The sequence below is a fragment of the Sorghum bicolor genome, chromosome 2 (genome assembly GCF_000003195.3).
Source record: "Sorghum bicolor cultivar BTx623 chromosome 2, Sorghum_bicolor_NCBIv3, whole genome shotgun sequence".
In the NCBI taxonomy this organism is placed as follows: Eukaryota; Viridiplantae; Streptophyta; class Magnoliopsida; order Poales; family Poaceae; genus Sorghum; species Sorghum bicolor.
The window spans coordinates 66,941,142-66,957,985 of record NC_012871.2 but is presented as its reverse complement, the minus strand read 5'-3'; the positions used below and the strand labels follow the sequence as shown (position 1 = coordinate 66,957,985).

At 43.1% G+C, this 16,844-nt stretch overlaps 1 protein-coding gene and 1 long non-coding RNA gene across 3 annotated transcripts; both read left to right on the top strand.

Annotated features, from left to right (window-relative positions):
- LOC8074182 (nudix hydrolase 23, chloroplastic) lies at positions 10,484 to 13,869 on the top strand. Its single transcript, XM_002462759.2, has 7 exons — positions 10,484 to 10,776; positions 11,619 to 11,750; positions 12,150 to 12,226; positions 12,652 to 12,787; positions 12,876 to 13,016; positions 13,099 to 13,157; positions 13,396 to 13,869. The coding sequence occupies exons 1-7, from the start codon at positions 10,591 to 10,593 to the stop codon at positions 13,454 to 13,456; spliced, it is 792 nt and encodes a 263-aa protein (XP_002462804.1). The 5' UTR covers positions 10,484 to 10,590; the 3' UTR covers positions 13,457 to 13,869.
- LOC110433036 lies at positions 14,298 to 15,664 on the top strand. 2 transcript variants are annotated; one of them, XR_002450414.1, is made up of 3 exons: positions 14,301 to 15,043; positions 15,118 to 15,203; positions 15,390 to 15,664. It is a non-coding gene; the product is annotated as an uncharacterized LOC110433036 (long non-coding RNA). The 2 variants fall into 2 exon arrangements; XR_002450413.1 differs by having other exon boundaries at positions 14,298 to 15,203.

Here is a 16,844-nt window from a genome sequence, read left to right as displayed (position 1 = left end):
ACCAACCAATCCACAGCTTCGGCAGCACCAATGTAAGATGCATTTTCAAACCACATTTCTACAAGTGAACACACCGCATAAAAATAGGAAGTAGCCAAGTTGCATAAATCAGCTGAAAGCAACTGAAAAGCATTACGTAGCCCCGTGCAACTCTGTCACCAGGCTTGATAATAGGCTTTGTGCTTGTCAATAGCCTATACGCAATGTAAGATTTTCAGACCACATTTCTACAAGTGAACACACCGCATAAAAATAGAAGTAGCCAAGTTGCATAAATCAGCTGAAAACAACTAAAAAGCATTACGTAGGCCCGTGCAGGCTGCAAGCTAACAAAGACATCACCATCAAAAGAATGACCATGCCAGAATTGATGGCACCAACCAATCCACAGCTTCGGCAGCACCAATGTAAGATGAATTTCAGACCACATTTCTATAAGTGAACACACCATATAAAAATGGGAAATAGCCAAGTTGCATAAATCAGCTGAAAGCAACTGAAAAGTATTACGTAGCCCCGTGCAGGCTGCAAGCTAACAAAGACATCGTCATCAAAAGAATGACCATGTCGGAATTGATGGCACCAACCAATCTACAGCTTCGGCAGCACTAATGTAAGATGCATTTTCAGACCACATTTCTACAAGTGAACACACCGCATAAAAATGGGAAGTAGCCAAGTTGCATAAATCAGCTGAAAGCAACTGAAAAGCATTACGTAGCCCCGTGCAACTCTGTCACCAGGCTTGATAATAGGCTTTGTGCTTGTCAATAGCCTATACGCAATGTAAGATGCATTTTCAGACCACATTTCTACAAGTGAACACACCGCATAAAAATAGAAAGTAGCCAAGTTGCATAAATCAGCTGAAAACAACTAAAAAGCATTACGTAGCCCCGTGCAAGCTGCAAGCTAACAAAGACATCGCCATAAAAAAATGACCATGCCAGAATTGATGGCACCAACCAATCCACAGCTTCGGCAGCACCAACTCCACCAAACACACAACTTCGGCAGCACCAACTCCACCAAACACATAGCAGCATATAATTAGTGGAGAACCCCACTGGGGAGTAACACCAAAACATGCCGGATTGAGAGGGGTGCTAGGAGGAAGAGGTCAACTAGGGCGCACTCACATCGGGACAATGACAGCGCCATCCTGTAGATGTTGCTGTTCATGGAGTCCATGACGAGCAGCTCGTCGCCCTAGGTGACCTCCACGGAGTAGGACTCGATCCCCAGCTTGCTGCCGTTGAAGACCGTCTCCACGGTGTACCCGCCCTCGTACTTCACCATCGACTGTCCCCCGCTCGCCGCTACAACACCAGGAGCAAACACGTCTCAGGAAAAAAAACTCAAATCTGAACCGGAGAAGGAACAAAACGACAGAGAGATTTCGACAGTCACCTGTCTTGGTGGATTTGAGCGACCACAGCCGCTTCACCACCGCCTACGCAACATCGGAGTCCTAACACGAGAAAATTGCAATTATAGGACACGAAACAATAGGCTTCGCAATTATAAGACTCTAAACATCGATTTCGTTAAAATGACTCTCGAAACGTTGTCTTCTTGTTTTACATGACATTAAGTATATTTCACCTCTTATTATTTCCAAATACATGTATTTCCTTTCTCACGTGACAATTTTGCCCTTTTGCTTTTCTGAAACGTTACTTCGTATAGCTGTTCACGAATTTGTCGGCGCTGCTTATGTTCTGGGCTGGCTGTCTGGCCGCTGCCGCCGTCGTCTTGGCTGCCTGGCTGGCTGGTTGATGAGTTCAATACTACAACCTGTAGTAGACAACAAGAAAAAAAAAATCAACTGATGTACAAATTAAATCAACAGAATCCATGCACTCATGTACAATTCAACGTCCACCATATCGCCGAGAAGCAACGCTTACAGATGCAATCGACCAAGCCATTTCCCTCATCAATTCCGACGTCCCAGATGGGCTGCCAAGCTGCCTAGTGCTTGCTGACGAGGGCGCGCGCAGTGCTTCCTGATCTTGCCCTCAGATCTGGTCTTGACGTTGATGGTACTCATCCTGACCATGGAGCACGCGAAGACCTGGAAGAACACCTCAAGTGGTGCGTTGACCACGCTTAGGATCTCAGCCTTGGACGTGGCATGGGTGATGGTGATGAGCCGCAGCTCTAGGGCACCCGGCGTGGCCAGGCCAGAGGCCCGCACGTCTAGGCCAGGGGAGGGTGCTGTCGGGGGGATGGCCTGCCGCCGTCAGGGGATCGCCGACCGCCGTTAGGGGATCGCGCCAGCCACCATTGGATCATTGAATTGGGTCTCGATGTCATGCGTCTTGAGGTTTTGAGCGGCGGCGTAGGAAGATTCAGAAGGAAACAAAACACACAAAGGAAATGAAAGGTCGATCTCTTATGTGAATAAGACAGAAGGGCAATACTGTCAGATTATGGCAAAATACATGTATTTTAGATTACCAAAGTGATTAAAAACACTAAATGTCATGGAAAACAAGAAGCCAATGTTTTAGAGGTCATTTTAGCGAAGTCAACGACTGAAGTCCTATAATTGCGAAGTCCACTATTTCGTGTCCTATAATTACAATTTTCTCTCCTGACACTGACAACCGGATGTGACGTATGATAAATTTTAACCCCAGCCCAGAAAACTCCTTATGCAGACTCTTAAACCCAAGCCCAGATGATGAAAAGTTAAACCCTAGCCCGATCAAATCGAACCCACACCAACAGAACTCACGACGATGAGTCACCCACAGTGGCGGAGCCAGCGAAATGAGAAAGGGGGGGCCAGTTTGGCCAGACAAGATTCGAGGACCGACAAAATGTGTATATATATAATATAAATATCCATCTAATCATAATAATTGTTGCGACAACACATAAAATTGACTCTTAGAAAAGAGGATAAAAAAACTTACTTTTTTTTGTTCATTTGAGCCTCACTTTGCGATTTGCGTGTCTTCATGGCATAAAAATCATCTTTAATGGCATCCGTTGTGAATTGTGCGGCAAGTTCTTTCTCAATATAGATTACCAAACAATCTCTAAAAAATGCATCTTCCATTTTATTTTGGAGCCTTGTCTTGACAAGCTTCATTGCAGAAAATGCTCGTTCTGATGTTGCAGTTGAAACCGGAAGAGTAAAAACAAGTCGAATTAACCTATAAATTGAAAAGTAAAGTGAGAGTACATCTTGTTATTTCTAAAACAAAAAAATGATAAATAGTAGGAAATAGGCAAATAGTATACCTATCAATCAAATAATAGTCCTCTGACTTTCAGCATTAACCCTTTGAACTTTTGGTGCTGGTTGTCTTGGTGCTTCTTCAGAAGTCCTCTGTTCTCCAGTGCTGGGAGCATCGGCAGACCTCTGTCCATTGCCATCTCTATCTGTCTTCTTGAAAAAAATAATCAATTGTCCTTTTAGGGGTATTATTTCATACCTAAATTCACATAAGAATACAATGATAAAGACTGAATTATAAGTTTGCACGAATGACGGATGATTATTGCAAATTAGGCAATTAGCAATTGCAAATAATAGAAATCGTATCATATAGTTTATACTTACTTTGAGGCTGCTTGCACCTTGCACAGCACAGTTGCGCTTGCGCCTATAGCTTGCTTACAGAGTCGCAGCGATTCAGTGCTTGCTCAGGCTCGGTTGCTTGGTGCTCGGCGCTCGCTGTTGGCGGCCGCCGGCCAGACACGGCGACGATGGCGAACACAGAGTTACAGAGATCGCTTGTCTGCAGACTATGGTCCGCTTCGCTTCTGAAGGATTGAACGCTGATTGGGATCGCGCGCGGGGAACTGGAAGCGACACCGACACAAGTAGCGAGGCGCCGTCGTCGATGTTAATTTTGTCGCTGCGAGACGTCTACGACCTTTCCGTATTCTGTTATTGGGCTGGGCCATTGAATCGCTGAGGAGTTCTACAATTTTTTGCCGCATGGGGGGCGAGGGGGGGGGGGGGGGCACGGCCCCTGCTGGCGCCCCCCAGCTCCGCCTCTGGTCACCCACATACTTAACAAAAAATTCAGATAGAAGAGCAAGTAAATAAAGCTCAATTTACAGCTCACTCTAATCAGGTATATATAAGATTTCAAGCGCAGAGTTGGAGGGTCTTGTTTACTTCCCAAAAAATTTTGTAAAATTTTTCAGATTTCCCATCACATCGAATCTTTAGACATATGCATGGAGTATTAGATATAGACGAAAATAAAAACTAATTGCACAGTTTAGTCGGAATTGACGAGACAAATCTTTTGAGCCTAGTTAGTCCACAATTGGACAATATTTGTCAAATACAAACAAAATTGCTACCGTGTCGATTTCCTAAATTTTTTTAGAACTAAACAAGGCTAGGAAAAGACCAGATTTGGGAAAAGGGAAAGAGACGATCGGCGATGCTGCAATCGTCGTCCACCGTGTCGATCGAGATGTCATCGTCACCGCCCACGACGATGGAAGCGGGGGAAGTATCAGCGATGGAAGAAGCGGGCGAAGCAACATGCTCCTTAGCGCGGCACGGCGCGCGATCCACTCGTGCCTTGGCCATGTAGTAGGCTGCGGCCATGAGGTGCAGGTGGCCTGAGGTGGCGGCGCTCCATCACCTCTCTTAGCGTGCCCTTGCTCGGTCTCTCTACTTTGATGACTAGTGAGTTCGGTCGGACTACACGTGACGCGCATTTGCGACGATGTGCGAGGGCTGTAGGGTAAAGGTTTTTTTGTCCTTGAGGGCATATGCTCCCACATCCTTCACCATTGCAACACATATCTCATATATTTAGTGGTGGAGAGAGTGAGAGCACATCCTCTTGCAAAAAAAACTAGCATTCAGGTTATTGGGTGCCTCTTTGTTGTAGAGGGAGAGAGAGGGGAGGGAGAGGCGGGGACTGGTGAGCACGTGAGGGATTTGGAGCAGCTGAACACAAAGCGTATCGCGAGGGCTACCACCAACCATAGTTGGTAAGTGAAGGAAGGGAGGGAGAAGGCAAAGCCAAGCTAAAGCAAGGTTGGAGCTAGAGAGGGATCCGAGGTGAGAGGGTGGGAAGGCTCTCTCGTGTCATCGATCCACCGGTGCGACGAACTCCTAGCCTTTTGCGCGCGCGACTTCTATGCATTGGGCAACCAACGTCGGAGGCGCGGAAGCTATAGGTAACTCGAATGCAGTTTTTTCTACCCTCGAGGGCACATGCTCTCAATCTCCCACCCATTAGATTCGTATTAAGAAGTATGCAAACACATATCTCAATGCACTTTTGAGATATGTGTTTGCACACTTTTCAATGCGAATTTAATGGATGCGAGGGTGAGAACATGTGCCCTCAAGGGTAGAAAAAACTTTACCTAAGTAAATCCCCCTTGAAGATGCACGACTTCCTATAGCCATTAGATCAGAAGCCAGGACTGCCGGTTTCAGTCGTGGAGAGCAGGCACCGGCAACAGGTGCTACACGCGCTGCGCCCTACCCGGTGGCATCGACACCTTCAGCATTAGCCCCACGCCCATGTTGGTTGCACGACCGTCGTCAAGTCAGAGGTGTCGTTCGTGCTCTGGGGCCTGCCTTCTGAAACGCTGCAGCGGGAGCGTGAGGTACATTACATAGTTCACGACTCAACTTGTGTCCCTTGAATGTTGTCACATGACCGTTTCATGTAGCTAGCCTGTCGCGTGCGGCCATGTGCAATGCACATGCCGCATGTAGGGCGCCGCGGTTGCGGTCTGTTGCCGTTCACCACCAGCCACCGCCGTGCGCGAGTCCTCATATAATTTTATTACTTTTCTCCTACCACTAAAAAGAACAAAACTAAGACTATTTTATCGTGTAACCTTTTTTCGTTTCGTCAACGTGCGACCCGCGGCGTCGCTCTGCCCCCTCCGCCTGCGTCGCTCGCATGCCTCCCCCAACGTAGCCTACTGTGATCTCCGGTTGCTTCCCCTCCCCCAATTAGCGCGATAGTTCCCCCGGCAATCTCCATGATCTCCGGCTCCCCCTCCCCCCAACCATCATTAGTGCCCTCGCTCCTCCGTCCCTCGCCAATGCCCATCACCCCCCTCGGCTCCCCCTCCCCCCAATCATCATCAGTGCCCTCGCTCCTCCGTCCCTCGCCAATGCCCATCACCCCCCCTCGAAACTCGCCACGGACTTCGACGTTGCCCACCCCACGCCCGACATCGAATCCCCAAGTGCCACTAGATGCAATTACTCAAGCAAATGCACTTGGAATCACTCTCAATCTCACAAAGATGGTTAATCTATGAAGGAGATGAGTGGGAGGTGTTTGCTTAGGCTCACAAGGATGTCAAGTAGTCAAGAATGCCAAGAGAGTGAGTCCCAAGCTGACCAATAGCTATGTATAAGCCCCTCGAACAAATAGAGTCGCTGGCTCTTTCACTAGACAGAAGTCGGGGTCATCGGACGCGCAAACAGTGAGCCACCGGACGCTGAAACCCTGCGTCCGGTGCTCAGATGACAGCTACTGTCAACGTTTGAATCTCGCGCGTCATCTAACGGTCACTTTCAAACCACCGGACACGGTCAAGTGGACACCAGATGCGTCCGGTGCACACCAGACCCGTACGCAGAGAGGATTGTAAAAGTACGGGGTCACCAGACGCTCTCTAGGGAGTCCGATGCTCAGCAGTCAGAAAACGCTCGCCTGCGTACTTGCTGATGTCATGCATCATCAGATGCGCCAACAGTGTCTGGCTCACATCCCATGCGCACTGCTCACTCGCGTTAGAAACTGACAAGACACCAAACACGCATGTTCAGTGTCCAATGCCTCCGAGACCAGCATCCAGTGAAAAACACTCCCGCGACTTCTCCAAATTTTACACTACCGCAAAAGAAAATATGCATTTCATTTTCTCAAAAGCGCTAAATCTCGCCTCGCAAGCTCGGTACCCTTCCAACTCCATCTTCTTCTTAAAGTGTCCCAACACCACCATATGTGTACCAACATGTGCAAGTGTGCTAGCATTTTCACAAACAATTTCTTCGAAGAAGTTAAATTAGCTCACTAGGTTCTAAATGCATGCACAAGAATAATGACACCTAGTGGCACTTGATAACCGTTTAGCCAAAGAATCCCCATCTTTATAGTACGGTTATCTATCCTAAATGTGATCACACCATCTATGGTGTCTTGATCACCAAAACTAAAATCCTAAGCAATTGCCTTGATCTCCATAGGGTTTTGTTTTTATATTTCTTCTTTTCACCATGATCATCTCATGCTCCATCTCTTGACATGTACCAACCTCATTAAGTCTACATATACTTAGTATAGAGGTTAGTACTAGAATTTCATTAACTATCCAAAGGGCAATGCTAAGGTACACCTTTTACCTACAAAGAGGTAATATCTTAAATCAATCTAAACCATTGATTTTTTACAATTTAATGAATTACTAAATAAATTAATAAATCTAGAAAAACAAAAATAAAACACCTGCAACCCCTAATGACGGGAGGGGGGAGGGGAAATCCTGCCGATTCCCCTAATCACGGGAGAGCAGAGCCGGATCTCGACCCTCCTTGCGTGGCGCCGCCGATCCAACCATCCTTGCTAACCAGCCTAACCATGCACACACTGTCCTGCTAACAGTTTGGGTAGAAATAGATTTAATGGTGTGGGTTTTGCTTTGGATGGACTTTGTTTGCTTTTATTTGCGTTGAGCCATCAAATGGTTTAGGCTGGATTGGTTTTAAGCTAGATTGGTGTGGGCTCAATTTGTTTGGATTGAAACGGTTTTAGCCCATGGATCGTGCATGGTCTCTCACTAGCGAGATTCTGGGGAAGTTGCTGCGCTATAGGAGGTCGGCCAGTATGCACCGCGCCGGACCCATCTGCTGCACGTACTCTTCGGTAGCTTGCGGCTTGCCGGCAAAGTCGTCGCCTAGCACTGCTCATAGATTATTTTTGCTTGAAAGAATGGAACGGTTTGGTGTGGTTTAGTTCCTTCGAGTGGAAGATGTGGATTGGGTTGGGTTAATTATGCATGCTTAGTAGAATTGAATTAGCGTGGATATAGTCTGGATTCTAACCCACTAGCAGGGTACACACACAGACGTGCTAACCGGCTAACCACATACACACACACGCTCACAGACACATGCTAACATATCAGGCTAACCAGGCTAGCCTACCGCATACACACACGCTACACACACACATGTAAAATCGTTTATAAAATAATACAAACAATATGATAATAAAAATACATGAAACACAAAGTTATAAATCAAAAAGATTTACCATATTAGTCAAAGATCATGCACACACCAGTCAAGTCTAAAAAAAGCTTTTTTTATATTTAAAACTTTACTTATTTACCTTATTTTATAAAATAATATATATATATATATATATATATATATATATATATATATATATATATATATATCATCTATTACCTCCTAGGAGGTAGTAGATGATCGTGACCGTCTGATCGAAATAAATGAATGTTTTATAGTTATTTGGGAGTACCACAACAAATGTCTTATCCAAAACCAAACTAGGGCTTTCACCTGGCTTCTTCAAATTAGAATCGGTTTTTCATGAGCCGGTGAGATACTTTTTCCTATTTTCATCGGCTCTATATTCATTTTGAGAATGACTTCCATGAGCTATTATTTCTAAAGTGCATAAGATGCCTATAATAAGCCAGAGTAAATTTAGGAGAAGCCGTTGCAAACAAGGCTTGAAAGTGGCTATTGTTGAGAATCCAGAGACGAAGACTCTTAGAATATGGCATATGAGATTCATGAGTCGAGCCTTAGGAAATCTCATGGGACAGACTAAGTCATTGACGTACTATCCCTTGCCATTGATCAAGGGTTGTTTCGCTCTCCAGAATTCTTATGCTTTAGTTGCTGATCAAGGCAATACAGCTTTTTTTAGAACAAGGTAGTTTTTTCATTAATTGAATGAAAATGGTCCAGGCCTCTATAATCCTAAAGATCATACGCAACTTATCATGGCAATTTGCTTGGCTGAAAAGCCATGGTATGATTTTGTAAAACCGTTTTGTTGTCTGAAATTCCAAAGATTAAGTTGTTAAGCAAGGGCAATATATTAAGAGCACACGACGACCGTTTGCATCCATATAAAATCATACAATAGTGACAGAAAGAAAAGTGAAGGTCTCACGAGACATTGTCGGTAAGAATCATTATGATCAGTGATAGATGAAAACAAGACCCGTTGGTGACGGGGCCTCATGGACACTACACAAAGAAAGAAAAACTACGTACAAGAGATGATTTCAACATGTTACTTTTCTGGTCACGAATGTGATGGATTATTTCTTTACCCGTCACTTAGCTTCTAACACTACGCTAATATAAAATAACCTTATCGGTTTGTCTCTTTGCTTTAGAAACACTGAAGCTCCAAGTCCACTCAAATGAGGTCATCCATTGTGCTCTAGCGCCTGCCATTCTCCTTCGCCACAGCCACGCTACCGTCCGATTCACAAATCACAACCCATGGCTCGAATGTTCTCCTGGTCGCCGTCCTTCTCCCTTCTCCGCCGTGTTTATTTCCTCATCTATTTTTGCAAAATGGACAACATTCCATATTTCATCGAATCTTGCGCCACATGCATAAAGCATTAAATATAAATAAAAATAACTAATTATATAGTTTACCTGTAATTTGCGAGACGAATCTTTTGAGTCTAGTTAGTCAATTATTGAACAATATTTGTCACATATAAACGAAAGTGCTACAATGCTGATTTAAAAAAAAATGGAAGTAAACACGGCCTAAAATTGCCGTAGCTGCCTATCATGTATAGAGAGTTTACTCCATACTTTAAGGTATGGATGGAATAGAGAAATGCAAAACGGAGAAAAGATAGCAAACACAGAAATAGAAAATAGATGTAGGTACAAAAGAGAGGATTGAAAAATAGAAAAATTTTATGGTAATGGATGTTTGGAACACAAGAATATATGATCTTCTATTCTAGTGAACAAGGAGTTGCTCATTCTTTCCATTTGTAAAGTAGGAAAATTTACCAAGAGCTTGAAGTGCATGTTTTATTTACTCTATTTGATAAATGGAAAGCAAGCCTTTTCATAGGAAAAGAATTCCTTCGTTCTAAACATCATATGATGTAAGCAAAAATTTAAGAATTGGATTTTCTTTTTAAATTTCTATAAAAATCCTTCAATTGAAACAAATCATTAGAGAAACCAAACTATTAATAAGTATACTAGTATATTTTTGTTTAATAATAAAATAATAGTGGATGGAAGGTACAAGTTTTTTCTTTTTTTAAAAAAAAGAGGTACAGGTTCGAGGAATCATGGATAAACCTGACACGCCAGCTCAACTAGTCTTTCTCCCAACCGTACCACATAAACCGCGCGTCGACCAATCCCGCGGCGGAACGTGTTGGGCGGCCGACCTCAGGCCTCACCACCCCTTCCCCCGGCGGCCCCCGAGTCGCCATTGCCTGCCCTCGCTCGGCTCGATCCCCACCCCCACCCTACCGCGCCCGCCACCAACCCCGCCCGCCTCCGCTACACGCTACTAAAGCCGAGCCCGCACGGCCGCACCCACCACCATGCTCCTCCCCCTCCTCAGATCCCACCCGCTGCTCCTCCACCGCGCCGCGCGACTGTCCTCCCCGCGCACCCGCCTGCTCCTCCGCCGCGACGCGCTCCCGCTCGCGCGCTCCCCGCCTATCCGCATGGCGGCCTCGTCCGGCTCCGGCGCCAGCTCCCCTGCCCCGGCGCCGCCTGCTGCCGTGGTGAGTCCCCCGCCCCCCCTTCGGTGCTGCTCCTCGTGCCACTCTAATGTGCTGCGCTATGGTCAGGCGGCCATCGTAGCAGTTATATCTGAGATGCGTGCTTACTGAATCGGTTAGGGCGTTGACTCAATCCAGTGACCGTGCCAATTGCCAAATGGGATTGGCTTCCCATGCAGGCGAAAACGGCCGATGTGCTCTCTAGTAAAATCGCAGGGTTTTCTATGCTAATGGAATACGATCATCTACTCTGTCTAATGTTGCGGCATCCAAACCGCAGCAAAATTCTGTGTCAGCTCTCCTGGACTGCTTGAGGTTAGATATGCATTAATATGACTGCTACCTGCTAAGTGATCAGTATTACAACAACAACAACATTAGACACGTTGATTGCTAATCTCCAAGCGCTCCTATCCATAGCTAAATCCTTGGAGATATTCCACTCCTCAAGGTCTCTCTTAACTGACTCGTCCCAAGTCAGTTTAGGTCGACTTCTACCGTTCTTTACATTATCGACCCGCTTTAGAACCCCACTACGCACCGGCGCCTCAGGAGGCCTCCGTTGGACATGTCCAAACCAATTCAACCGATGTTGAATCAATTTCTCCTCAATTGGTGCCACCCCAACCCTATCCCGATTATCGTCGGTCCGGACTCTATCCCTCCTTGTGTGCCCACAAAACCAACACAACATACGCATCTCTGCTACACCAGTGATCAGTATTAATCTGCATCATGACTCTGCAATATTTACTTCTTGAGACTGAGACATATACACTGATTTAACTGTTTTTGTGAAGAAAAAATGTTAAAGGCTTAATCTCAGCAAACCATTCCTTCTGCAGGTGCACAAGTCAAAGATCAAATTCTGCCCTGCTTGTGGAAGTCCGACGAAATTGGCCATACCTGATGGTGATGAGAAGATGAGGGCTGTTTGTTCTTCTTGTGGAAGAGTTCACTACGAAAACCCAAAAATGGTACATGCTGAACAAATAAAAGAAAAAGAAAAGGATCATATGCATTTGTATTTGTACTTTAAATTAAGACACTGAATGCCTGTTCGCTTCAGATTACAGCCGCAGTGGCTGTGGCTTTTCTAGTTCTATCTACTGTATTTTGTAGGAGGCAAATCACAGCCGCAGCGGCTGCAGCTTTAATCTGCGGCAAACACCCCCTGAATTTCTTGATTCATAGAGCCCGTATTTTTCAGTCATGTATGAAGTGCTTTTGACGGACAAAACTGCCCCCATTTTCTTTTTTGTTTAACCTATTGGTGAAACAAGGGACTATAACTAGCAATAGAAATTTTTGTTATATATGTGTAACACATGTTGGCTTCTATTTTCTCCCATTTATAATATATATCATCTGAATAGGTTGTTGGTTGCCTTGTGGAGCATGATAATAAGGTTCTCCTTTGCAGAAGAAAGATTGAACCGGCTTATGGTCTTTGGTAAGTTCCCTTTGATGTTTTCCTTACGATTTTTTGTTCTGATTCTGGCACTGTAATAGTTAATAGCATAGCTGTACTATGTTTTGATATTCTCTCGCAACTATTTTTGACTATGTACGACATATGCAGGTTTGCAGTGTTTGAGCCAGAACTCTTTGCCTGTACTGTTCAGAATATGATGCAATATTATAATATAGGTTTTTGCATTGTTTTTATGTTAGGAATGGCTCTTTTCTGTTTTCACAAACTCCCTATCTAATAGCATTATTTTTTAATGCAGTACCAATCTTTACATTACCAATTTCCAAGTTCTTTCTGTCAAAACTTTTCTTGGTTTTGTGCGGCATGAACAATTTTCCTTTTCATTATTGAACATAGCAATCATGTATTGCTGTCCTCCAATTTGACCAAGGTTACATTAACAGGACACTTCCTGCTGGTTATTTAGAGGTGGGGGAGTCTGCTGCTGAAGGAGCCTCTAGAGAAACATTAGAAGAAGCATGTGCAGATGTAGAGATAGTCTCACCTTTTGCTCAGTTGGATATTCCACTGATTGGCCAAGTGAGTGAAAATTTGGCAGTCACAAAGTTATAGGTTATTTTGTCCACTACTAAGTTGATTCTCTTTGTATTACGATGAGATGCAGTAGAGTTACATTATTTTCCGAGCAAGGTTGAAGACCCCCAACTTTTCACCTGGGGCGGAGTCGCTGGAATGTGCACTTTTTGCTCTGGATGATATACCATTTGATTCTCTTGCATTTTCTTCAATCATTGTCACCTTAAGGATGGTATTTCCCCCTCTCCACATTTGCTCTTGCCATTTATAGGTTTTACACTAAATGCTTTAAACATGTCTACTATTTGTCACAGTATACTGAAGATGTGAGATCTGGAAGCATCAAATTTCACTATTGCACTATAAACAAAAGGTAAATCATCCCTTTTTGTAGTAACTGATCGTTGTTGTCGTTCATAACTCTGATGGCTTTTACAACTTAGGAAGTTTACAGATCTTGCTCTAGCTTCCTATGTGGTCTGTTGATGTCTCGGTGCAAATTTTCTGCAGCACTCACCTATACAACAATCTTGCAGCATATTCAAGTTTACGAATCCTGCTCTAGTTTCCTTTGTGGTCTATAACTTGTTTTTGTCCAACTTGGTTTACAGGTTAGGAGCCAGCCCTTCAGATCTTCGGAGTTTCGATATCGATAACCATATAGCTGTGTGAGGTTGAAAAGTTCTAAACCTTTTACCGTTGAGGAGAATGGTTTTGGCATACGAACAGGCACAAGGCCACACAGCGAAAACATTGCCATCAGATCGACCAGTCTTGTGTGTTGAAGCCCCATGGGAGCCTTGTTTGGCGCCTCTCTGCACATTGGAACAGATTTAAATTAGGTGCTGGAACTGTAAATGGTTCGGTATCATAAAGCCTGATTTAGCCTTTTTAGAAAATTCTGTGTTTCAATTTCATGGGAGTTGGGAGGACTGAGAATTGTATCATACTGCAGTAAATCTTGGTTGTAGCATTGAGCTATCCTGCATGCCAAGATTGTGGCGCTTCTTCAGCAACTGCATGCTGTAATCTGGTTACAATTGAATTCTTTGAGCTCGTTTTCAATCATTTATTTCAGTTGTAAAGCTCGTATTGCATCATCTTTTACCTTAGGATCGAATTGAATGCTGAATACACGTGCAGCCTTGCTCGTTCGTGATTATTTGCACCCTCAAAACAGCAGAAAGTATACTATGTCTTGTGACAGGTAATACAAGTCCAAAGTTTGTGCATCAAAGTCGAAAAGGAAAACAACTTTGACTAGCAATATCTCTAAAATAATTATTTGGATGAAAACTCATATATTATAAGATTAGGTTAAAAAAAGAACTTTGACTAACAAAAACTAGGGTGCTTTCTTTTGAAAACTTTATCATTAAGGCCTTGTTAGTTTCACACCCAAAAACTTTTCACCCATTATATAGAATCTTTAGACACATGCATGGAGCATTAAATATAGACGAAAACAAAAACTAATTGCACATTTTGCATGTAAATCGTAAGACGAATCTTTTAAGCCTAATTAGTCCATGATTGGACACTAATTATCAAATAAAATTAAACGAAAATGCTACAGTAGCCAAATCCAAAAACTTTTCGGAACTAAACAAGGCCTAAATGAAAAAGAACACTTCCCAACTATTACATAAAATATGCTTTCACCTCTTGCGATATAACAACTACTATTCCCTTTGTTTTTTAGTATATATGACGTTTAGGACAGGCTAATTAGTTTACTTTCGAACTAGTTAGTTTGTCGTGAATGCCATCATAAATGTAAAAGCAGAGGGAGTTAAACTTCCTCCCTTCCCAAGTTTTCTTTGCAGCAGTCATAAGCATGATTCTTAATGACCATTTTCTGTGATCCTTGCACACGAGAATTCATGTTTTTTTTTGCGCTTTGCAGAGGAACACTTGGAACTTAGGAAGCCTTGGTACAATAGAATTGCACCGGTCTGCTCTGATGATGGTTCATCATCGTCCTCTTTGCCTCATGTGATTGAAGCAGTAAGTTGTGCCTGTGCATGTGCTCCTGATTGCCAACCCTTTTGTTCACATCAAACCCTCAAATTCCTCTTCAAAGTCTGCAAGGCCCTCTAGGATTTCACCATCTTTATATTTTAAATTGTAGTTGCATGATTTCAAATTATAGAGTTCACTTTCTAGGTGTTTCATGTTACAGGTGTCACCTTATGTTTCTGTTAATGTGCACAACAGCTTTATGTCTGATGCTGTCAATTTACTGGTTGAATGCTTCCGGTAAGTATGTGAGGGCAGTATTTTCAGTGTACTTATTTGTGAAATCGAAAACTCACTGTGCTGTGTTACCCCAGAGTATTAGGAGACCTCAAGTCACGGATATTGGCACCTGTTGAAGAAATGAAGAATAAAGTCAGCCTTGCCTTGTGGCTTTAGACATGTAATGTATAATGCAATTTTTTCATGAGTGTTTGTTTGAATTAATAAAAAAAATAGCTGAATCATGTATAATGCTGTCAATTTTTTTCATGTATAATGCTGTCAATTTTTTTCACGGATATTTTCAGCGTACTTAAAAAATATTTGTTTGAATTAATCCTGAATCATGCTGTCATCCAAATTGCAGGTTGCAAAATGGCCATATGAGTAAAGATGGAAAGGTTGCAGATGCTGAATATGGTCTTAAATAGCGGTCTATAGCGCCGCTATAGCTGTTGGAGAGACATTTGTCGTTATAGCTATGGCTGCTAAATTGTGCTTTAGCGTCGCTATATTGCTTAGCTTTAGCTCTAAAATAGCTCGCTATTTCAATTTCAGCTACAACGATGATGATCTAGCTATGATCTGCTTATCTTTGGATGTTAATTTGGTCTTTTGGATAACACACTTGAGTTTCATGAACCATGTTGTAAATATCATACTCCCTCCGTCCCTAAATACTGTTATTTCTAGGAGAAAATTTTGTCCACAAATACTGCTATTTCTACTAGCATACTCAGTCCACCAGCCCATTTAATTATCCTCGGAACTTGCGTGGTTCACCAACTCATTTAATTTTTTCTAGGGAGTAGTACTTTAGCGCATGATAATTGGTTGAGTCTATTCAGTTGACATTAAATGCAGCCCGTTGGAACCAGAGAATCATGGCTTAACATGCATGATTAAATGGTGGAACCTAAATTAATTAAGGGTAGAATGGTTTTTTGTTTGTCACACTAATCTGTCTGAAATCTGCTAGAAATAGCAGTATTTGGGGACGGATGGAGTATTAAGTAATGCTCCCAAGACTCTTGAAATATAGGAACCATATCTGTGTTCATCAAATTTCATGATTATCATGTTTTTGTGCATCAACTAATTTTATTTTTATGTTTTTTTAAAAACTGCTATATAGCTATTGAAATAGCTGTATTTGCCAATAGCCTACTATTTTAACCTTGAAGCTGAACGTGAGCTGTTAAGTCTGTTTCGTGTTGCCCCGGTTGCAAGCGCGCATACAAAATCGCGTCGCCCGAGTTGCAAGCGCCCGGACAAAATCTTGCAAAAGCCGTCACCTTTTTTCAGTCTTCGTAGGCAATCTGTTGGCCACTGCCTATGTGCATGCTCTAATGAGGTGTGTTGCAATCTGTTGGCCGCTGCCTAGGTACTTGCTATATTGAGGTGTGTTATGCTCGGTGTTTGAAAACACGCATGCAGTAGACATCTATCTACAGTTTCTTTTTTCCTGCAGACTTAAGTCTAGTCCTGTCACATCTTATCTTTTGACACTAATAAAGAGTATTGGACATAGACCAATTTCAAAACTAATTGCATCAATAATTAATTTATGATTTGACAATGTGATGCTTTTTTTTTCTAATAGTGCATAAAAAGTAGTATACTATTAGGCTAGTCTCAATGTATAGTTTTATGAGACAGTTACCAAGACTATAAACTAGGTAACCGAGCCACGTAGGTTTCATGAGGATGAAACTCCTCTCTCATCTAATGAAACTCCTTCATTTAATAACCCTACCAAGTCAGCAATTTTGCTTATGTGGCACCCTATTTAATGTGCATGACACTCTCATGAAACATGCAT

What these genes read in the sequence shown, in the direction of transcription:
- LOC8074182 (XM_002462759.2), top strand. Translation starts at nt 10,591, where the DNA reads ATGCTCCTCCCCCTCCTCAGATCCCACCCGCTGCTCCTCCACCGCGCC. An exon ending in ATATTCCACTGATTGGCCAA is followed by an intron (nt 12,788 to 12,875) that starts GTGAGTGAAAAT and finishes GAGATGCAGTAG; the next exon opens with AGTTACATTATTTTCCGAGC. An exon ending in TATTGCACTATAAACAAAAG is followed by an intron (nt 13,158 to 13,395) that starts GTAAATCATCCC and finishes CTTGGTTTACAG; the next exon opens with GTTAGGAGCCAGCCCTTCAG.